Source organism: Falco cherrug, chromosome 1 (genome assembly GCF_023634085.1).
Source record: "Falco cherrug isolate bFalChe1 chromosome 1, bFalChe1.pri, whole genome shotgun sequence".
Taxonomy (NCBI): Eukaryota; Metazoa; Chordata; class Aves; order Falconiformes; family Falconidae; genus Falco; species Falco cherrug.
In genome coordinates this window covers 124,306,531-124,331,593 of record NC_073697.1, presented here as the reverse complement: position 1 = coordinate 124,331,593, position 25,063 = coordinate 124,306,531, and the positions used below count along the sequence as shown (strand labels likewise).

The following is a 25,063-nucleotide window of genomic DNA, read 5'->3' as shown; positions in this document are numbered from 1 at the left end:
GACCGACGTAGGGCTCAGCATCCTGGAAGGGAAGATGGGACGGGCAGCAGCACAGTTCACAGCAGAGCACTACCCACCTGCTCCACCTCGGAGGAAACACCGAGAGGGGAAAACCTCAACTACTCCTCCCAAAGAACCTTCATCCAGTTATAGGCACTGGGTAGCAAATCTCCCTCCCTGCAAAATACATCTAAGACTTGCACTCCACACTGGAAACAAAACCAAAACCCAAAGCGTATTCAAGCATATCCACACTGCTGACGTCAAGAGACATTGGAACAACATTTCTGGTCCAGTCAAATGGAAATGCAACAAATCCAAATATAAAAGGACAAGATGTTGGTCCCTGCGCTCATAGTAAGCCTCCAAATGTATGCATCTTCTTCCTTCGGAATGTATTTTTATTTTGAAATATTATGATGTAAACTTTTAGGAATCTAGTTTTATGTACCTTCCTTTCTTTTAAGGCCTTAATCCCATGAATAAACGCAACGTCTCACTATAACCAGGAATAAAACTTCATTTTTAACGAAGTGTGAGCTAGCTCTCTCTACTTTTTGTGCAGTTAAGATTTGTACAGAAGCTTAGAAAACATGTACAACAATGGGCCACAGTTCACAAATATAAGAAAAGCTTTACTTTTTTTTTTTTTTCCCAAGACACTGAGCAATGTGCCTTGCATGAAGCACTAAAATATTCACTTTGAAGATTATTTTTTTCAGTTGGACTAGTTGTGGGGCTGAATACAATACAATTACATCACTTAAATCCCCTAAAGCTGAGCCGGCTTGAATATAAAAATAGGGTGAATTTACTCTTTGGCCCCAATTTAAAAAGCAGCAAATTCCTTTTGTTTCAGTGTATAAAGGATACGGCAACAGAATTAGCAATCTTAGACAGCACAAACATCTCAGTGAAAGTTGACTGTGAAGTCCAAAATTGCAATTTCAGAAAGCAGCACTCTGAAGTGTACTGATAAATAGCGAATACAAACATCTTACACACTTCCTCTTCATGCTTTATCATCAATATTTTCCTTGCTTCGTAAAATGTCTTCCAAGAGGTAACAACGAAACACAGTAAGGCATCACAACATTGCAAGTCAAGTTCCTGAAACACAGGGCAATCCCTTGACTTACAGGAGAGGTTCAACTCAAGACATCCCAGCAAATGTAGTACGAACTGGCACGGTTACTCACAGGGTTCTCGCCATAGGAAAGCAAGGGCTCACCAACAGCAAACAACAGCAGGAGGTGCACCTGTCTTGGTCTCAACCTCTTCAACAAATTAAAACATTTCAGATGGCATGTAAGCACACACGCGTACAAAATGAGTACCTCCACAAGCTACCTGTGGACAACTCATGGACAGCGAGTTTCACATCCCATCAGCAAATCTGCACACAAGCTCCCTGTGTGTAGTTTAGACAGCTTGTCAGTGACGTGAAAAATAACTAGATGGTGAAACTCCTGATGTGTTCTTGTAAAAATTATACCAGGCTTTAATTTGTGATTATGCAAATTCTTTGCCAGGTTTTCAAATACTGCTGGCAGCAGCAAAAAGCTGCTCGTGTCCAAACGCACCATTGTGTCCCGACTGCTGGAGCAGAGCAAGGAATTTCTATGCTAAGGATACATTTTGCCACTGAATAAGCTTCTGAAGCTTAGATTCTGATGGATTCCGCAAGAGGGGAAGGCTTTATCTCTTGTCTAAGTCTACCACAGGTCAGTACGACTCTGGGTTTATGTTTGTAGAGCAAAACAAATCTTGCGCTATGAGGCTGAGTTACAGGAAAAGCAGAGAAAGGGCTGAGCCTTCAGCCCCGGTGATGAAGCCGAGATCTTCCATTGGTGACCTGCTCGGAAAGGCCAGGTTCTCCTGCGGATTGCCCCAGTGACGCTGCATTACATATATACGCTGATCCTACCTATTTGGATTTGCTGCACTTACACAAGTCTTTGCCCACTCCTTCCTCTCCTCCCCAAATACTAACACCTCTGAGGGAAACCAGTTTCGCCACCCAAACTGCAAACTACTCACGCACTGGAAGGCAGCTGAGGAAGAATATTGCTGGGTTTGTTTCCAAACAGCTTTCCTTTTTATTTCTTGACATAAGAAATGTGACTCTTTTACTAAGCTGTGTTGAAACAAAATCAGTTATCGCGATTTGTATAGTCCATTTAGATTTTAACAAAAACTATATAAGCACATGTTCCCAAAGGAGAACACAACTTGCTAGACAACATAATGCACAGATTATCAAGTAGCTAAAAACATAACCTCCATCAAAACATACACAATCTTCCCCTGCAAAAGCAAAATTCAGAAAATTTACTTTAGCATCTCTTGTCTAAAAGCTACAGAAAACACGAGTATCCATCCAGTATGCGGACGCATATGTAAGATTTTGTGTACAGAAATATGTGAAGCCATGATCCTGCCCCGATCTCAGAGGCTCTCACACGGAGGTGCCCCGATGCTGGCAGGACTCCACGCGAACGCAGCAGTTCATCAGTTTTCAGCCAAATGCAAGATCCACGACACCACGTGTTAGCTGAGTGCGACAACCACTAAAAAACACTCCACGCAGCAGCTCCTTTAATTTAATTTCCAGAATGCAGACTATTTCAACTACACAAATAATGTATTAAGGCCTGAAGTACCATGTTTGTAGAAAGATGGGCTTACTGGTTTAGTTTATTGTTACAGGAAAATGCTTCAGTAGTAATAGCGATTCTTTGAAATACACAAACCCCGATGTTACTTTTCCTGCTCTACTATTTTTAACCAACCGTGATAGAGAAGTAACGGCTTTTTGTACCCATTCCATAGTGGGCCCCAACGCACCCATCGCAGCTGTGGTTAGAGCATCTGGCTTGTAGGGACAGTTATCACCCGCAAACAACGAGCAGCAGCGAGGGCGCTCCTACAACACGGGCACCCAAACATATGGAATATGTGCGGAACACTTCTCTGGTGTGGAGAGGAAAAAAGACAGTGTGAAGTCATTCAAGCGGAATGATAACTAAACCAAAGGCAGATCAAAGGAACAAAGAAGAAAGACTGAAATGTGAAGCTGAAATATTTATTGCCTTCAAAACATCATCCCTATCCTGTCCCTGGGCACTTTAGTATTTCGAAGTTGTTAGAAAGCATTCTAACTTGTTTCATCATTTCAAAGAAATAACACCAAAAATATAAACTAGAGAACAATTTCATCTTTCATTCCCTGATTTTAAGTATAAGATGAACTCGTCTTTATGAGAAAAAGCACAAATCCACTTATAAATTGTTTACAGCTTGCATAATTTGAGATGTTAACGTCAAAAAGCTGGTCTGCATGCCTTCAAGTAAGCTATAACATTGAATGATATTTACAATTCAATTATTATTTTAAACTATATACTTACATTTTAAATGAATCAAGAGATAACATTAACATATTAAACCACTACTTAAAGCTGTTAATTTAGAGTAAATAATATTCCACGTGTGGAGTATCACACTTCTGTGAAATAAGAAGAATAATGCATTACACTCAAAATTAGTGGCTCACAAATTAACTAGACATTGGTTAAACACACTAATAATTATTATAACTATTTCTCATTATAATAATGACAAGGTACTGTTGTGCTAGGTGCTGTGCAAACAGAATAAAAACGAACTGCAAAATGATGAATGAGATGTGGGTTAAAAGGCTGGGCAAGTGGTGTAAATGTGGCTGGAAAGGAAAACGTTATAATTTCACTCAACACTGCAGAAACAGTCTCCAAGATTTAGATACAGCACATATATGAAAGGCCACAGAGGCTCAGTTATCAAGAGAGGAGGATTAGCACAGAGATTAATAGTCATGGCTTTTACATGCTGAGATGACAGCTAAACCTCAACAAGGAGAACATGGAGGGGAGAATTAGAGAGACGGGGGCAGATAATGGCTCAGAAAAAAGGAGACAAGACTGTAATTAAAAGGTGGACCAGAAGTCAGCTGCACAGATAATAAATAGATTCACGAGATACCCAGAGAACAGGGGCAAAGGACGAAAAGATAGGGATCAGAGCACAGTGCTGCGGCACAGGAAGGTGGAGAGCGAAGAAAATAAACCACCCAAAGGGCAAACTATGGGAGCGATCACCAGGCAGGGGAGGAGAGCCAGGCAAGAAGAATCACTAAACACTAACAAAGACCAGCCCAAGATGTGTTATGAGTGGCAGGGCCAACAGTGGCTGGCAAGTCAAAGACGACAAGGATGAAATAACAGCATTAAGACTACCTCCAGTTTTTCCAATACAGAATTCTAAATGAAACATCTAATTACTTCAGCTTAAAAATACACCGGGTTTATTAGTTCAAAGAGCAGCTGCTAAAAACATCCTGGGTCAAAAAGCCTTTAAGAAAATATTTTCCCAACAATCCCGTTTCTCTTCTACCCTCAGACAACGATGGCTACCCCAGCACACACCAGTTTTGAATGGTTTTTGAAGCGAAAAAGCAAACACGCCGCATGCCTGTACAAGGAGGTACAAGGATACAGTCTTCATTCTGTCATTCTACATATTTAAAGTAACCATTTTTATGGCTAAAATAATTGTACCATTATAGGTTAGGAGTCAGAATAATAATATGCATGCTGTAATGGACAACAGAGTAACAATGAGTATCTACTCAGCTCATCAGTTTCTAAGGGGCTGGTATGGTGGACATGGATTTTCACACTATTTTTTCCAGTAAAAGTACTGTTTGAAAGATCAGTTCCTCAGTGAAGGCTCGTTGTGTTCTTGAAGAAGCTGGAGGAAAGCTGTACAAACTATGTAAAAAGTAAACTTAAGATTAGCAAGTGTAATTGAAGTCTAGCAATCGCAATCATCTAGCAACAGCAACTAAAGGAACAAAGTTATTCCTCGTACTATTTTTGTAGATAGTTTTTAAGTGACCCAAACAAGGTGACAGCCTGAAACATTTTATGCTCATTGAAAATCAGCAACTGAATTCAATCAGCTGTCAGACTTTCTTTAGCTCTTCTCATTTCATCAGTGTTATGGGCATTATGTAGTCTTGAAATACGCTGCACTGAATCTAAAAGATACACTAATGTGAAAGGGAAGCCTTTCAGAATACTAAGGGAACAATTCTGACATTTACGTTAATTAGTTGCATATTCATTTAGTGAAGTCAAAAGCTACAGCCTTTAATTACATTAATTACTAGAATAGCAATTTACAGCAGCTAACCTAAGTGTTATAGCATGGTACGCTTCATCTCACAAGGCAATACTTTTTATTTCATACAGCTGTATATTGCATCGAAACATTTTCGTAGTTGGTACCATTAATAAGATGTCACATGACACCTCTATAACCATCTTGAGGGACATAACAGTCCCATAGACAAGGATTAAAAATCAACTGTAACTTTTTTTTTGTACAACTGGAGCTTTCCTTTAAATACATATTTCATTATTGCCAGTAGGTCTCCAGAGAAACTGGTGAAAGAAAATGAAAGGCTGTAAATAGTTAATAGAACACTTTATTTTTTCTTTTAAGTGAGACTATTAAATAAAGCTACCACATTTTTTTGTCCCCTGTTCATACTTTACATTGTGCCCCCTAAAGCGAGGGTTATGTCAGCATGTTCACTAGGGCTAAAGGAATGTTTACAATATGCTGGAAACTTTGACTGGTTTTTGCTCTAAAAGGTTTCAGATGCTCAAACAGAGCACCAAGTGGAGAACAGCTGGCTGTTTTTCCACTGATTATTAGAGGAGAAAAAAAAAAACCTACCAAAAACACACAGCCCTGTTTGAAAGAGTAAAACTATATCCAAACTCCTCAGCCACTTAACATTACCACTATTTTTAAATCACTGTTTGCTTTTTTCATCATATTACAGCTGCTGTAACAAGACAACACTAAACAAAAGAAAATGATGAACACAACAAACAAGTATAAACTCTTAACTGCTCTTTATTGCAACATTTGGAATTAAAGACAATGCCTTCTCATATTTCTTTAATTATTTCCGGCTTTAAATAGTAATAGCTTTTCCATTCCTACAAGAATTCCTCTACACACAAATACATCATTTTCAAGGAAAAATGGAATTAACTACAGGAAAACAGCTACACTTAAAAATTATTAACAACAAGCAATTATTCAGAAACTGGACTCAACTTAGAGGAGCAAGAAAGGAAAAAAGAAATAAGCAAAAAAATTAACTTGTTGTTAAAGCCATCACTCCATTTGTTTATCATTTTATTGATGATTATCATGCAGCTGTATTTCTCTGTGTGCAACAGCATTTAGGACCTGTATCACTACAAGAAGTCCATACAATACAAACCATATAATAATATTCTGAAGAAGCAGCTGTTTAAAAATGAAGTTCTCAAAGGGTTAGGCATAATCAAATCCTCAAGATTCATTGTAAATCACAGGGTTTTAAAAATACAATTTCTGAATATTTTGAAAAGTCCAAATTTAATTTTTAAAAATGTTGGGATCCAACAATTATGCAACTGTTAACTGCAAAACAAAATTATATTTTCTGCTATTTATTCTACCTCCTTCTGCCATCTATCTTCACATTTTTATTTATCCTTGCCTTCATCTGTTTCCCTCTTTGCTCAGAAGCACTATGTGCACCATTTCTCTCAAATTTAGGTACCTTCATTTTTTTACATTGTCCCTTTTATGATATTACAGAGAGAAAAGAAAAATTATACAAACACCATGGGAATTCTGCAAGACATTACTAATCTCAAAGACTAGAAGGCCCTTACATAAAACTTTTGGTCCTAAACTTTGATGCATTTTTATGTATTCTGAACAAAGCAAAAAGAGCCTTTCAGACCAAACAAACCCAGGCCTTCTTTTTGTATATCAAAGAAAACTATACAATGAAAAATGAGTCATTACACAGCTACAGCTGTAGGAAAAAGTAGAACAAAGATTCTGTGAAGGACCATCTTGCCCTGTTGCCATTTTTGTCTTGTCCTCATCTCACCGACACAGGTGAACTGTGGAAAACACCTGGCAAAGCACCTGCCAGAGGCAGACAAGTAGCCTTAGAATTAAAAAATCAAATAAAATACTCAGGGCAGCATGATAACAGGATCAGGGAAACTCAAATCATTCCACTGCACCAGAGTCCAAACCAGATGGAAGCCCCATGGAAGTAAAACTGAGCAGAGATGGGAACGTACGGAACGTCTGCGGAGCTGCAATCCAGCATCCCTTTTGTCAGGGCTTCAGCCTGAGGCTGCAGCACAATTATAATCAGATTTCTTCTTGCAGAACGTACTGACACTACCTGCTGCTTTTCAGTAAGCGCGATGTCAGAGCCATTCTCCTCAGGCTTTACAAGTATCAGTATGGAGTTTAAAACCGCAGGACAAGCCTGACGAGCTCCAGCTCCATTGCTGCATCTACCTTGTGACGATGCCAGGTAGGGACTAAACGACTCAGAACAACCAAATGACTGGCAAATCGTACTAAGAGATGAGAAGTAGAAGCAACTTATTTCTTTATTCTTTGAACAGAGAAATGACCAAGGTTTCAAAAAGAGTAACTGGTACAAAAAAAAAATTTCTTTCCCAAAACAGCATTTTTCCAACTTGTTTTAGTAAATACAAGCACAAATGCAGTTTTATCAGATACTTCTATGAGACAACACCTTGTAGCAGTAACAACTGTACTATACACAAATATTGGAATTTAAAATATAGATTAGTATCACTGAAGCACACTTGGCAAAGTCCTTTAAAATAGCAGTCTAGCATCAGCATCTGGAGGTTTAGAGAACTGATGCAGCTATCATACTAGGAACGATGCAAAGCAACAAAAGGAGTCTTTTCAAGTCTACAGTGAGGAAACTCCACAGCACCAATCCCCAAAGACAAATCAACTTCTTTTCCTTGACTTTCATGTCAAGGATTTCCAGAGAAAACATGTGCACGTACACAAGTATAGATGTGAAAAGAAAAGTAAATAATTTTCATTTCTGTATTTTATTGAACACGTACATGCACCACCCTTCATACCACACCTCTGCTTGAAAGGCCTTTGAAACGTTTTGGTCTGCCATCCAAAACAAATCACAAAATACTGTGAAAACTGTACGTACGTGCTTTAGAAACTGTTGTAAAAATACAAATCTGCTAATAGATAGGAGCGGCTTTGCTGGTTTCTGGGAAATTTAGCCTCTCTTTCTTCCCCAGAAGAGTTTTAAACAAGTTCAGATGAGGGGGTAGAGGAGCAATGGAAAAAAAGAGGTGTTGCTAGTTTCTTATGTAAACAAACAATTTTATTAAGTGACTTTCAATAAACCAGCTGCTAAACATTTGCTCTGTATCATCACCACTTGCAAAGTGCTGAGATTTGGCTCTCCATAGGCAGGTTTCGAAAAAAAAAAAGCCAAGATTGAGAGGCAGACTGTTTTGAAGCACTGAACTGTAAATAGTGCGCATGTGCTGCTTGACACTTCAGTGTTAAACTACAATGCAGCACCTGGAGAAGTAGCGTTTCATTTCGGTTCTCCTAACATGACTTTTTAAAAATTGTTTCCTTCAGTCACACCACAGAACAGGAGAGTAAGAAATCAGGAAAGCTGTACTTCAGAAGCATAAGAAATACGAGTTTGTGTATGAGACATGCAAACCCAAAAGCATTAAATCAGATTTCATAATTATTTCCGATATGCGAGAACCATCACAATCGTTACCCTGAGAAGCCAGCAGCAGCAAGGTGGTCTGCACTTCCTGCAGGTGACAAAACAACCTCAGCTCTTACCTATGTTCAAAATTTAGTCAACATCTCCATCTCAAGATGGACCAACTTTATGTCTACGCAGTCACAAAGGTATTATGGACTCCAGAATGGACGTGGCAAACCCCAACCACGTTACAACTGAGATGGTCTAAACATACGCTGTATTCACGTTCCATAAACCCCTGTAACTATAACTATTTACTTTTACAATCAAAACCTCCCTTCTTTACTGTTTCATCTTTAGTTTTTTATATATTACTACTAACAACATATACATGGACTTCAAACTAAATGCTGCAAAATAATCATTCCCCCCTGTACACCTGGTATCCTCCTTGATGTAGGTCAAGCTGGCAACTATACCTTGAACACTGATGGAGTATATAAATACTAATAACGCACGTGGCCATTCAGCTCACTGTTTGGACCGTAAAAGAGATTTTTACCGCTAATCTTAAGCAACAATGTTCTAAGTTTCTTTGTTTATCAGAAATAAATGGGGCCAGCCTTAAAGTATAGGCACTCCGGCTGGCTGCAAATACTGCCTCGCACAGGGCTGTGATCCTTCCACTGGAAGCCTTTGGGATTACTGCTGTGACCACTATGCTAATGGTAAATTCTGAGTATTTAAATCCTGAACATAATATATACTTATCATCTCCAAAGTCCTTATTGAACATGCACTCTCACTGGTGTTTCACTAAATTACTACTGTAATTATTTGTGAAAATTTCACAATGACTAGGAAGACGGTCGTCTGCAGTTGACATTACTATTTTGGAACCAAAAGAAACAATAAAAAAAAGGAAAGGTATTATTTTTAAGAAAACAGAACCTTCAGTATGCCTTCAAACAATTCTACAATCAGAGGGCTGGAGTTCATCATCTTTATTTTGAGGGCTAACATGAACAGAGGTCAGTATTTAGTGCACCGTTTATTGAAAAGAGATGCAACTTCATGTTTGTGATTGACACATCAAACTAAAGCATTAACAGCTCAGAATGTTTGCACCTTTTTATGAAAACAAGGTCAATGCTACTTTTGTTTAGTAATTAAGACAGATATTTACTAAAAACTGCTACTTATAGACACAGCAAGAGACTGTGCAAAGCAGGTCCAAACTGAAGGGAGCTTAATCACAGAAACATTTTAAACTCAATAAAATTAACAGTAAGTGATAAATACTACAGTCTATCCTGATCATTTCTACCATAATGATCAGGTACTTTTTTTTCCTTTCTTTCTTTTTTAACACAATTATTTATTGTGGAAAAGAGCCATTTGTCAGGTCTTTAGGAAAAGTGCAGAAATCCTCCACCTGCAATACAACTGTTGGGAACATTACTCAAGTGATGATCCGGTAATTAAAGTAGATTCAAAGATGATCACAGAAATGGAAATATGAGTAAAAACAGACAAAAAGCCTTTAACATACATGTCCTAGCTTCATTTATAAACCACATCAAGGCCGTGACAGTTTCCAGTTCCCTAAATGTCCACAAGTCTCTAAGCTTCTGCATTTCAATTCTTCAATAAAATGGGAAATATTTCCCTACAGCCTACTACATTAAAATTATGAAAGAATTGGATATTAAAATACTAGCGGAGGCAAAAAGTATTTTTAAGAAATAGGCATCCAAATTTCACAAAGCAAGACACAAGAGATCCTGTTGAGATCTACTCCTGGTAAAAGTGCTGTGTAAAGCCATCATGACCTTTTCTTTCTCTTCCATGTAACTTCTTCAGGAACAAATAGATGCAGATTTTTTTTCCTGGGTTTTTTTTTTCTGTTGTATTCAACTCAGTCTGTAGTGTGACAAATTGTAATATAACTACACCTCTTTATTTCCTATTCCTTTACTTAAAGTAAGAAATAAGAACCGCAGAGATTTAGCCTATTTGCAACCCACTCCCATGACACATTTTATGCAACCAAACTGAAGGGATTAGAGAAACAACCTTTCCCCCTAAGTAATTACACAGAAGCTTTTTAAGAATACTTTGTCATTATACAAATGCAGTTTAAATGACATTCTAGAAAAATCGTTGGCGCACTTCCTATATAGTGACTTTCACTATCAGGTAATGCCTATGACATGCATTGCTAAACTAAACATAAAACTGATATCTACAAGCCAGCACCAATAGTCATGAGTATCAGAGCTATTCAATTCTTTTGCAAAAATTTGTTTTTGACAGATTCTTCTGAAATTTATGGTGGAAGTAAAAAAAAAAAAAACACCTTCCATAAACTATCTAAACCCCTATTCAGTATTAAAACTCTGGCAACACTATGTTTTTTGAAGTGAAAGGTACTTCTAGTAATGTGGATTTTACTATTCCACGCAATGCCTCAAACCACTTTCATTATGCATCTGTGTGGATATGTTTGAAACTGCCATAGCGCTGTTTGCTGTCACACCACTGAAAAAAGAATAATAATAATAAAACCACCCACTAAAATGCCTGCCACTTCCCTTACTATGTGTCTGCAGCTGACTAGCTACTCAGGATATAATCCGGTGGCCATTTCGGTATCAAAGTGCCTTCAGATCAAAGTACTTTATGAGAAATCACTGATTCACCCACTAGATTCTGAGCTGCACTTCCACCAGTCGTTTCTATTGAAGACTGTGAACTGTATTTTCACCCATCTCAAGGAAGATAAGGTTGTTTTCTAAAGGTTTACTGTGTGTGCCTTAGCTCGCAATTACTTAATCTGATTCCACAAATAGTCAAAGAAATACAGCAAAATGAAATATTTTCACATAAGACATTGGATCTTATGAATTCATATTATTAGCAAGAGATTGTTAAAAGGACTAATTTTTGCAGCAATGGGGGGAAAAAACCAACATAAGGAAGCCATCCATTTCTGACACAAAAAATGTGACTGCTTGTTATGTATTACTTACGTATATAAGCATATACATCTAAAAATCTTAATAATTTCCAGAAACGTTGGTACTAAATTAATGGCTTGGTTTGCAGAAAGTCAGCCTTGCAGGATTAGCAGTCCTTCTATAATGGGCACGCGAGCCTGTTCTTAGCAGTCACGTGCACCGACACATCTGTGATCAGAGACGTACAGATGCAAGACTGAGGTTTTGCACCACAGTTGAAATCTGAAAGAACTGGCCAGCAGAATATATGCTGGGCTTAGGCTAGGGCACTACATTTCTGTAAATACAGTATTTTTAACCTTTAGGAGCACAAATGCACCCTGATGACTCTGCTAACCTCTGACCCCATCCAGACAAAAAACATGGATGAAACCTAATTTTTTTTCGTATTCAATTACAAAATAATTACTTACTAGCATTACTAATTCCATTACAAAATCTTAACATTAACCCCAAATCATTGCTATGAAACAACCAAAAGAATAGCAGCATAGATTCATTATTAAAGAGTAACCTATATCCAAAATCAAAACATTCCCTGTTTTAAATTAGGAGAGTGATATATCATTTCATGTGAGACATCACAACATTTTAAACACTCTGAATCAAAGCAATAAAATAAAACAAAAGCATAATAATAAAAAAATAAAAAAAGCAAAATAAAAGCATAACAGAAGCAGAGTGCCATATGGAACTGAACCTGGGAAAAGTACTCCACAATATGAGTGGAAGTAGCTTAGAAGACACTTTGAAAACCGGGGATAGTAATCGCCCACTGTAGGGGAAATAGCCTAGACGTGCTTTTAACCTGTCATGCAGTCTCCAGGGGTCCTTTGATCTCAGAGGCTGACCCATCCGCAGTTTTGGCCAAAGGACCCACTCTCACAAAGCACAAGGTTGGGACTGGCCTCTTCCAGCATCATCTTTATTTGTGGGCACCGATGCACCCACCAGTAAACTGGGCTCTTGAAACTTTGGTTTTTCAAACCCTTACTCTAACCCAAATGTTAAACCTAAGCTTAAATATAGCTAGGGAATACCCAAAATAAACAAGGACCTCCTCAACTATCTACAAGAGCTTCTCAGCACGGTGCTGCTCATTCAAAGGAAGTTCAAAACCCACGGCACACTAACCCGCTTTACAAACACCTGCCTCAAGTGGAGCAGCACCGTGTTTACTCTGCATTGGGAGCATCTGCATGGGGAATAAATTCTGAGCAGCCAGCGGACTGTAAAGTCAGACTTGTTTTATTAACATAATTTAGCACAAACTGACAAGTTATTTGAAAGACATGGAAGATAATTAATGCAACCACATTATCAATGAATCAGACTTCAAAATACTAAAAGATTAAGTTTACCTGATATCAATTCAATCTCCCTAGAATTATAAAATTCAGTGCAAAGAATTGAAGGATTAAAAGCTAGAATTTTTATTAATGTCTCTAGTGATCTAAGATAGCCCCATTTTTGCCAAATACCTCAGATTACAGAAATAAAGGAATACAGACTTCAGCCCTGTGACTTTTATTGAAGTAAGTTCACAATGCCTCTGTCAGCCTAGGTAAGATATTTAACTGAGTAGCTTTAGCAAATAACTTCTGGTTTGTTTCAGAATAATCTGTTTTCCCTAGATAGTACTTCCCTAATTTTTAATTTAATCCCTAATTGAATCCCTAATTTAATCTGGATAAACATATGAAAATAATATTTTACATAATCAAAAATGGAAGCAGCATCAGAAGAGTCAATCTTGTCACATGTGCATCTACTTATGTAAACCACTCCCCTACTCAGAAAACATCAAACTTGTTGCATCCTGATCAGTTTTTAAATATACAACGTCAGCAAAAAAGCTGTTCCAAGTCAGTTAATGCTGCAGACCATTTCTCCGAGCCTTAGCTACATTTGAAAAACAACTATTCACACAAAATAGGGTGGTATCAAAGAGGAAAAATCCACATTAAAGTCGTAATGTATGGACATTAAAATAATCACAAATATCATATACTAAATCAAATTAAAATACCATTTAAATAAATACATCTTTCAAATTTTAGAATAGTCCAAAGCAATCAGTCTTTAGTTTGGGTTGTTTCCCTACTATGTATCCATTCAAACTTGAAGCCAGTTTGATTTATTTGACCGGCAAGGCCAGCTGACATCACTGATTCTGGTTTATTCCTGACACTTGAAAGTCAACAGATTTGGGTGGCTTGGTTCTTGCTTTACTTTTTTAGTTTTTATGGCTGACTAGAACCCTGAAGATGCAGCTTTACAATGGGAAGACAACCCAGACAAATTATAGGAAGGCAGTCAGATGAGACAAAGCAGAAGTTTATCTAATAAATTTGACTAAAAAATTGGGGATGATTCAACAAATATTCCATACTCACTTACTTCAAAGCTTCTTCCAGTCTGCGAATTTTCTTTTGAGCATCTCCTCTTTCTTTATCAAGATCATTCTGGATGTCTTGAATCTACCATTTGAAGGAAAGAATACCACATTTCAGCTAAAACAAAGTCTGATTTTTTTTTTAAAAAAAGTATGTTATTTTAAATTGTAAAAACTATTGATTTTGCATTTTTCGCACTGATGTAGATAATCAATATATTTCTAAAATCACATGAAATGCAAAAACAACAATTAACAGAGAGATGAAGTATGAGAATAGTCAATAGAGCTATTTTTCTTCTCAAAATGAACACTATTCTCTATAATTAAGAAATATTAGTAATTACATTAAAAGGAACTTGATTTTCCTTAGATAAACACAGAAATCGTATAGAAATCTGCCTAAAATAATGACATGTATTCTCTGTGGTGCACAGTTCCTACTTAGCAATTTGTGAATACCCAAAGTGAACTACTTATCAATTATTACAAAAATAAAAAAAAATTAAACAAAATGATAGTAAATAATATTACTTCAGAATAATACATACTCAAGCATTAACTAGCTGAGGGTAGATGCTCCTAAGAAAAGTAAAAATTTGAGGAAAAGTAGTTTACTACTAACGAATTCCTGACCCAACGAAATCAAACCAGAGTGCTTCAATCATTATATAAAACTTTTCATTCCTCTATTTTGCATCCAGACATTAAAAGTGCCATTTGGAAATGTGGGGGTATGGCACTCTTCTGTAAGCGCACAACTTACAAACCCACAAAAAGCCCACAGACACATCTAAAATGATAGAGCATCTTCGCTAACCATTATTATTCCATAGTAAACTGTGACCCTATGCGGTTAAAACACAGAGTAAATCCAGAAGATTCATCTGTCACTCCAATGGACGTGGCAAGAACTCAGTCCCAGGGCAACCCGAAAGCCTACAGAAAAAAGCTGCCCCCATCTCCTTCTCATCTGTTCCCCAGATCAGCATCAGTCTATGTGCTCACTTTGAATAACCTTGCAGTATAAAACCAGTCTGCACCACGAAACGTGCCCTCAGTGCGCCGCGCAGGATCACTACTGCCAGCATCACGGGGCCTCACACCTCCCCATTCTCCTCCACTCCACCGCACTGCTCATCGCTCGTCCTTTCCATCGCCCCAAGCAAACTGTACATTTCCAAGTCATCTCCTCCGTGCAACTGCCATCACACCAGGCAATACCTATACACGTATATTTTAAGACATTTGCACACAGAAGTGGGACAGACTTCTTACATAAATCTCCTAAAAATATTCAGCTGCAAAAAAACTTTGAGTCCCTTTAATTACCCTCTAAATGTTTGGGGGTTTTCACAGTATATTTTAGTTATTTAGATTTGAAATACTATTTTAAATCCCATTAGTATTCAATCAATGCAGAATGAAAATAGCAGCTTTGAAGGATCATATTCTAGGAATCTGAGAAATTGCTTGTCTCCCTATAAAGCCATACACTCACAAAAAACGCTGAACAAAATCTGACTCCCACTTCCTAAATTCACTAACCAGGAGTAAGACATTTTTATGAAGAATTCTTTTCTCTAGTACTTCTGGATCAAGAAAGGAAATTTGGCAGCTTCCCACACACGGTCCAAACCACGGGTCTTCACAACAGGTTTTGCCAAAGGCAGAATAGGTACAAGAGTTTGTTTTGCTTTTAGGGTTGCTCATGTAAGTGTGGCAATGTGACGTACTGAGCATGCTTCTCTTTACCAGATGGGGAGCACAGGAAATCCTTCATTCACCTATAATAATTTGCAGCGTTACATGCTATTAAGTCACTACAATAAAGAAAAAACATGTTTTAATGAGTGTATCGTCAGAAGCATAAGAGTATACACCCACGAAAAAACAAATTTAGGGATTCTCTACTGTAAGCAGTTCCATGTAGGTGTATATTACATGGAAGTCTGAATACTTAGTAGGTTTGAAGGAGCCTCCAAACCGATGGGCCGTCTATCAGAAGGTAAAGAAGGTATTGCCAAACCTGGTAAAATTACATATATTTAACAGCTGGCTTCAGAATGGCTCTCAGGAATAATCTGTCACTGTTCTTAGGCTTTGCTGAATGTTTGGAAAACAAGCGGTAGATTATGTATAAAAAGCAGGTGTTTCCTTTGCTTGTAAAACCATTTAGCCTAACTGGTTCCTGATTCAGCAGATAAGCACATTTAATCAAACAGCGACATTTAGGGTTACTACCTATTATTTGTTTGATGTTTAAATATCCTAGGAGGCAATAGCCACTGTAGACTAATAAAGATTATCAGATAATGGGCAGGTTCTTAGGCGAACAGATTGTACCAGACTTCACAATTCCTCTACTTTAAAGCAAGCTTTTTTTAGTACTTTATGGGCCAATCTATGCTATTTTATGGATTTATATCCATAGATTGTTCACGTGTAGGTTTTTTTCCTCCCACTTTCTCAAAGATTTGATTTCAAAAACCAAGTTACAACAAAATTTATGAATAGGAAAATTGCTGTAAAGTTACCTATTAAAAATAAGGGGTCTACTTTCTTGTTTACTGAAAGAGTTACAACTTCACTATCTGTGCTTACTGGTGCAGCGTGATTGCTGGCATGCTCTTGGTCCATGCTAAGTAGCATTCTCCCATACGATCCTCAAACCTCACGCAAGATTCACACAGGACAGGCACCACAGCAGAAAGGTAATACAGATGCATCCACCTCACCGACAGGGATTGTAGTCTAATAGTGTAGATGGGAGCCATGTGATGGCATTTGGACCTGGTGCCTGGAAACACTGCCAGCCACATCTAATCTGGACTCATCTGCAGGGGAAGGGATGTATTGCCATAAACCAATGCCCACTATACTTCAAGAGCTAAAAGATATCCGAACTATGCCAATATATTTTTCTTTTGACCTGCAACACTATTCCAGTCCTAGGCTTTTCTTGAGGCCAACATTCATAAAATACATGACTTGTCTAAAAAGACAAATGTAGGCTAGGATTAGACCAAAACATCTCTTTGAATAAAAAAGTATTTGACTTCAAGTCAGCAGAAGGCACTAACTCAAACCAAAAACTCACTACAATTCATGTTGCAAATGCTATTACCAAGTGACAAGTAGCTGTGATCACATTTCATTATTTTATGTTACAAATTTGCCACATTTGGAAATGACATGTTTGAGTAACACATCCTTTCAATTAAATAGGCATCTAACGCACCCTCTTACCAAACACTGCATGAGTTGAACATATAACATCACTAAAATGGAAGTTTAATTTGAAATCGATTGATGTTTAAAGTCTAAAAGTGTAGACAGTATTTGCACAGTGCTTTAAGATGAAGTGGTTTTGATGAAAATTACATTTTATTAATTTAAGCTTCTAATGTAAAAACAGTGCATGTTGACAACATATAGAGAACATATCCAAATCGTGAAGAAGTAAAGAATAAAGACACACGGGGGAAAAAAGAAGTATGGAAGAACATATGAACACTGACAACAGGTCAGGCTAAGCTCAGTTTAGTTCATTATCTTTTTCCTTTAATAGCACTTAACATCAGATGCCAACAAAAGAAAGGTATGCAAACAGGGCAGGCTTACAGTGCTCTCCCAGCCTCCATCATTTGGCAACAGATTCCTAGAATCAGAAGCAACATCTGTGTACCTAAATATCTGTACTTAAAATCTTGCCTGAATTTGTCCAATTATTTTTCCAACTTCTGTGAAATGCTTTGATTCCAAAATCTATTTCTTTGGGGATTTCAGAATTTAAACTTACACCTTCTGTATGCTTAGTGACATGGTTTAGCGATGGTCTTGGCAGTCCTGGGTTAACCAACTTTTAGGTTGGACTTGATGATCTCAAAGGTCTTTTCCAACCTAAATGATTCTATGATTTTATGTATACAATAAAATTGGAAATGTGCATAAGATGGTATATTTTCCTGAAAACATTACCTGTTTTTCATATACATGCTCCAAATGAAGTTTTTCCTGTTGAAGCTTGTATTCTTGATCCTGCAAAGAGACTTGTATTCTAAATAAACAAATTCCATTCTTCTTTCATTTCAAAGTAGTCATTAAACACACACACGTGCTATTATACAGAGTGGTCGATAAAAATTAAAAATCCACTTTATATCATCGTTGAGGAATTCTCTGACATACAAAAAAATTCAACCAAAGGAAAAAATATCTACATATAAAGAAAACTATCGCAAAAGTCAGGATTCATGTTTTCTAAAGAGAAAAAGCAACTTGTTCTCCTGAGCTATTAAAATGCCATTCTGTACTACATCAGCTGTGAAATGAAAGACATGAGGAGGAAAAGTAGATGCCAAAACTCAGACAGGATTGATACATGATACAGATGTGGAACTCATTACCCTGAGATAGAAGGATTGATTTAAATGCCTAAAGATGGAATATTGACCCGAACTGTTAAGTAGCAACAGAAATAAAAACCATTTTGAAACATACTTAAGAATTGTTTATGGTTTAGGAAAAGAAAAAGATACTTATAAATCTTTGACATGCTTCTCTAAATCCACTGGTACACGTTTATACTGTTTTAACATGTGAATTACAACAAATGATCAAAATGTTCCTGTGAAAATTCTGCTCTTATCCATGAAGTGATCACTTTTAGTCATCCTTTTTAAATCAACCTTTAAGCATAGGGTGACACTTTACATATTTCTATGAATAAAATGCATATAAAGATGCATGTTTTCCATGTGTGTATTTTAGTATGGCGATCTAAACATTCAGGGCACCAGAAGCAGTAAAAAGGGCTGGTCATTCTTGACTAAGAAATTCAGGGCTCACCTTCAGCTGTTGCTGTCTTTGATGTTCTAAATCTTGTAACTGTTGCTTTAATTGAGACAGACTATGCTGTAATTCTTCAGTTGCATCAGATGCCTGTAGGGATTTAACAGGAAAAGGAATTTTTGTGTTGCATTCTTCATTAGCTCTACAGATACATCTTTTGTGTACTTAAATTTATTTCTCAAAGGTGCCTGGAAATCAGAAAAATTATCAACGTGGAGAAAAAACTTGTGTGAGTTTACAACTCTGGATATGTCACTTCTATCTGGTGAACTTAGAAATGTGAACAAAACCACCAAAAAATTAATAATAAAAAGAACCTCGGCACTACCCACTGAAAGAAAGAAAACTACGTTGTAAATTAAATGGAGTATCATCAAAGCTCCCGGAATTCCAGTAAATCAACTCAAAAGCCCCAGTTTGTCCTATCCCTCTAGAGGATTAGCAGATGGTATTTAAAACATGAGCCTTTTATACAATTATTTAACTTGAAATTAAATATGTACTATATATCTACCTATGCATCAATGTAGGTATCAACCTGATAAGATATTTTTACAGAAAGAAACCAAAATTATTACATTTTGGGTGGAATTTTTAAATAATCTCATAAACACACAAATATTTAACATAATATTCCATACTAAGAGGCCTGCAAGACAGTTTGTTTCTGGAAAAAATATTTTCCCCTCATTAAAGAGGCCTTTCAAAAACAGTAAGTCTTTAAGGTCCTCTGGTATCCAGAATTTTTACAGAAGCATAAACAAAATCAGAGTATCAATTACACCTTATCTGAATCAGCTATGGAAATACCACTTTTATGTACACACACACCCGCCAGAATAACCAGGCAACTTCGGGTGATTTTTCAGTTAAATTTGGAAATGAGCAATTAAATCACAATTTTTTTTAAAAAAATGTATGCATGAGTAACTTGGGAACAAAACATCTCCTTGGACTTATCCATAAGCATTAGATTTATATTGATGAGGCCACTTTAAAAACACACACTTTAATGCCTATGATATGTGGAAGCATACCTTAGCTGCAGAGAGCGCATGTTCCTGCTTCATAAAATTTATATCAACATCGTATTTACTTTGTAGTTGCTGAATGTTCTCCTCATATTCTTGTATAATACGGTCCTTGTCTTTCTGAAGTGAGCTGTGCCTACAAGTAGTAAGCAAACAGAATATGGAAATTGCTTTCAAATTTTGGCATCTTACCTGCTCAGTATCAATTCTACAGAGCATGCAAGCCTGCCTGTACCACGTGCTCACTGTAACAGAATGAAACGCTCATAAATAATGGAAAGGTGACATACTCCTAACGATGGTCATTTGGGTCAGTTCCACAATGAGTTTTACAACAATTAATACATTTTCATGACAAATTTTCTAATGCCAATCATCACTCATTAAGCTCTTGAAATAAAATTAACATTGTTTGCTTTCAGAAATTCCATATTCGTCAGTGTTAAAAACAGTAACCGCTATTTAATTACCTTGCTTTCATTTCTTGAAGTTCCGAGCGTACTGCCTGGTAACGTTGTTCTGCATCAGTTTTTTCTTGAGATAATTTTTCACGCTGTAAATTACTATTTTCAGCTTCAACAGTCAACTGCTGGACACGAGCCTCTAGTTTTTTGACTGTCTGGTTCTAAAAGTATAGGTCATCATTGAGAAAACACCAGAATAAACTAGGGTATACCCCTGTTGTTATTCAGTAGCCCAGAGCACCAAGATTCTTTGGTGGCCCAGAACCACAACAGTTACCATAGCAAAGCTGTCATCAATCATGACAGTAACTTCTATGTTGTATAAAAAAAATAGAATCTTAAAAATATGGATGTCTATTTCCACATCCCCAAAGTAACATGTCTTCTCCCTTAAGCAAAAAAATATATGCAACAAATTTCTGAATTATGAAACTTTTAAAATGGGAGAGAAAAGATATTTCTATGGAAAACTGTAAGGGATGTTAATACAAGTGAAGCATTTTTAAAACTTCCATTAACCAAGAAACATGTTATCGCTAGCAATATATACAACCTGCAGGTGAGAGAGTATTTGAGGAAAAAACTTCATATATATAAAGGTTCTACTGATCATTATGGTCATGAGCAGCCATAAAAGTCAGCCAGAAAACATTAAACTGTATAGCCTCCAGTGAAGTCCGTAGCTCTTCCATGCTAAAACACTCTTCTGAGTACTTTTACAACCATCAGTGTTTACAGACACAAAAATATTTATCAAATTCCTAATCTAAAACAAAGACCAATGAACTTGGGTTGCTAAAGAATTATAGATTCTACACAATTGCCTTTTATGTGCACACTTTGGCAAAACGACATCCAAGCATGTAAACAGTAAGGCACAGTAATGACTGCTATGGATTTGGAGGGTGTAAGAAGAATGTTATTACACAAACGCTACAGTAACAGTGTAAATGCTGTCTAGTTGTGTTTCAAATCAATTAGCAAATATTAACTAAATAATTCACCAATAACCTTCTAAGGTAATTAATTACTGGAAAATGGAGACACACAGAAAGGGAAAGTGCTGTGCACAGGAATATAGCAAACCCGTATCAGGACTCAGAGCACATTCCTCAGGTTTCTGCTGGTATACGTTTCCTTAACGCACTTCCCCATATAATTTTTTTAGTTACCGTGATTTCCTTTCAACAAATTACAAACAGCTATCAAAAGTTGTATCTTTTTCCTAGAACTTCATCTCCTAACATAAACAATTCTGAAAATGAGCAGAATGAGAACAAGCAGGTAGCATGCGACTACTCTACTACTTCCCATTCTTCCCTAAATTTATGTTAATATGCATGGAAATGACAGAACTCCTCAGGAGGCTGGAGTCAAAAAATAAAACACAGCTGTCCTTCCAGGATGTATGTATCATAGTTATTTTTGGATGAACAAAGCTCCCAAGATGAGGGAAGTGGAACAGTATTTTCACCCTCTGTTAAAGTAAAATAAAAACTCAAAACATCTGCCATCATAAGTCAGCGCCCCAACTGTCACAGGATTATTAAATGAGCCTGGACTAATGCAAGAAGCTCACAGAGCCAGAACGGTCACCTGAACTTTGTCAACTGGCTTAAGATATTTCATGAACATAGTACACCAAACTCTTCCATCACTGCAAAGCCAGCTGCACAGAACAGGGGTGTTTTGGGGGGTGTTTTTAGGTTTGGGGTGTGTGTGTTGGGTTTTTTTTAAGAAAAAAAAGAAACACAGGAAAAACAAAAAAAACCCCAACCCTACATACCTAACGTATCACCACATATGTAATTCCCCCCTGGCCCTCCACCCCTCAAGGAAGTTAATAATTGTTCAATCCACAAAACCCTACTTATCAGTTCTATGGTATTAGTTAAATTGTTCAGCTAATTTCACTTGCTAACAGCAATGGCATTCTTGACAACGTGAAACTCTGAACAAGGAAACTCTGAAATGCCAACAAAAAAAGCCAACAAAAATCAGAAGAGAGAAAGAAAGAGAGAGAAAAGAAGAAAACTAATTTCCAGTGACAGTCTAGTCTTTCATCTTAAGCCGTGCCTTGAACTCTACCTTGTTTAATTATTAAATCAGAAGCTGCTCAGCAAGATCTGTCTGGTTTTGATGGTTCTTAAATTCAATCTTGCTGACAGACTGTGTCCATTTTTCTCTGTATTTACTGTTACCTATGACATGATCTGAATGCTAATTTTTAAATTCAACATTCGTTAATAAAGGAATAAATTGTTTGACATTGTCTTTTCACTCATTTGATTTTCTTCATACCTCATCCTGATAAAAAGTACATCTTTCTTGAGGATGCTTGCTAATTTTTAGCTTTTTGCATCATTTATATAGTGGGCACAAAATTCAGATTACACCTGCTTATACGCTTCTAATTAGTAAAAATGCAATAAATGAGATTAATACAATAATTATTTTTAAAATCCTTTTCATCTGATCTTTAATCTAACAGAAGCATTTGATCTTCTGAAGAGGAGGTGGGTAAGAAGTCACATGTATCTACAAAAATGTACTATATAATGTACATATAAATACTATAAATAAATAATTATAAATAATATAAATAAATACATGTACTATATAAAACCTTTTGTATAGTCTAGAAACCTACAGAGACAAGAGTTCTGCTAACTTGAATGAAAAACAGTGAGAAATGCTAGGAGCAGTCCTTAATACAAATATATGTCTGTGCAATATTCGCTGAAGGGCTGCACTTTGAATTTTATCTGGTGGAAAAATCCTTGGCTGGACAGGCTGCCAGGACACTGTCCTCTCCCAAGACACAACCACTGCATTGCACCATCAAAAACATTTCTCAGCCCAACTGAATTTACGTATGCTTTTGCACAAACGCATGAGATTTGAATATTGCAAGAGACACTTGTTATCGTTATGTATTTACAAAAAACTTACAGTTGACTTTATCTGTTCCATATAATCTTCCCCCATTTTGCTAAGACAAGCATTGGTGTCCTCAACCAGTTCCTGTATATCTTCTGTGTGCTTCTTCTGAATATTAAACTTCTCCTTTTCCATTTCAGCCACAGCATTGTGAAGCTGCATCATAAAACATTACAAAATAATAAATGACATATAAAACTAGCATTTATAAGTATTATATTATTACAGCATATAAACAGAATAACTGAAAAAGCACAGGCCACGTTTCTGTCCTCTATAAAAGAACGGGATCGTTGTCTCGCTAAATAGGTCTACTATGACTCTACAAAGCATTAATTTAGAGGTATAAGTAAATTAAAAATGTAGAGGGCATAACTTAATCCATAAAGAATGCTAAAACACATACGTATTTTTGACACACTTTGATATTCCATTTCTTTACAGATTCACGCTGAACACCAATAATTGTTGCATAAAATTAATTAATTTCTATCACAGAAACACTAATACTCTCTCCAGACACTTGCACTGCCAGTTTAGCTGCCTCTCAGTTTGTAAGAAGCTGCAGAGCCTTGACTATCTACTTGTCTAACAAAAGGATTATTTGTGTCATTACTAACCCTTGATTTATATTCTGAAAACCAGTGGCCTCTCTAGTTAAGCAGCCTCAACTTGCAATTTTCCATCTATACAATAGTAAAGAATAATGTCACATCAAATTAGCACACAAAACTTGTACAGTGTATCGGTTGTATAACAGCTAGTATCAGTTGTATAACAGCTAGTAATTATTTCTCAAGTTTCTAACCAATTATTTCACAGCTGAAGGAAAAAGCTGCAATACGGAATATAAAAGCATCTTTCTAAACACATTGCTAAAATCAGGTTAATTTGCACAAATATAGGGTTTTTCTCTCCAACAAGTAGAGAAGTAGAAAGTTATTTGTTACCATGCCTACCAACAGAGCAAAGAATTTTTATCAAGCAAAACTATGGTGGTGTTAGTAAATCTGGACCATTATTTAACAGACTTCAACAGCGTGCAGTAGCTTAACATAAAAGTCTTCATCCAAAATTAAAGAATGCTAATAAATTATAAGTATCATATATACAGTGTGGTGTTCAGAAGATTGACTGAATTTAAGATCATTTTAAAAATAATTTGGGAAAATAAATAAGTAAATATTTAATCTCCAGGTGCGTAAGATAGAAATAAAACCAAAATTGCTGGGAATGTCTCTTCCTCCTGTACAACACAATACAGTACTATTTGCATTATAGTCAGCAACATCTATTTAAATAACCTCAAAGGAAAAAAACCATGTTTTTCCATAATAACACATGCTCCAATTCCACTTCTACGAATTCATTAAGTTAAAATTAATATTAGCATTTTAATTTGCCTTCTTGTTTTGCACACTGGCATCACTGACAACAATTACAGGTGTAGGAACAGCACTTGCTAGGTAAGTGAAAAAAGTGGGATGACCTCTGAATAAAAATAATGCTCCTCTAAAAAAAAAAAAACAAAAACAAAAACCAACCAACCACCTAACACCAAAGCCTCAAGGTCTTAAGCACAAAGGACAAGATTTACAAATTATCTCTTACAAGACAAGAATTAAAATCAACATCACCTCCAGATGCAGGGCTGCAAAAAAATTAAACAGCATACTTCATCTGTGATGGGAGGTGGGTTTGCCCTT

At 36.6% G+C, this 25,063-nt stretch overlaps 1 protein-coding gene across 3 annotated transcripts in view; it reads right to left on the bottom strand.

The window, feature by feature from the left end:
• CEP112 (centrosomal protein 112) overlaps positions 1 to 25,063 on the bottom strand; it is a 171,832-nt gene that overhangs the window by 108,473 nt on the left and 38,296 nt on the right. For all 3 annotated transcript variants that reach the window (XM_055727580.1, XM_027808185.2, XM_027808186.2), the window contains 6 exons: positions 23,370 to 23,513; positions 20,424 to 20,578; positions 19,960 to 20,089; positions 18,920 to 19,012; positions 18,050 to 18,109; positions 14,074 to 14,153 (listed from right to left, as the gene is read on the bottom strand). In XM_055727580.1, the coding sequence (XP_055583555.1) occupies positions 14,074 to 14,153; positions 18,050 to 18,109; positions 18,920 to 19,012; positions 19,960 to 20,089; positions 20,424 to 20,578; positions 23,370 to 23,513 (662 nt within the window). The remainder of the gene's footprint in view (positions 1 to 14,073; positions 14,154 to 18,049; positions 18,110 to 18,919; positions 19,013 to 19,959; positions 20,090 to 20,423; positions 20,579 to 23,369; positions 23,514 to 25,063) is intronic.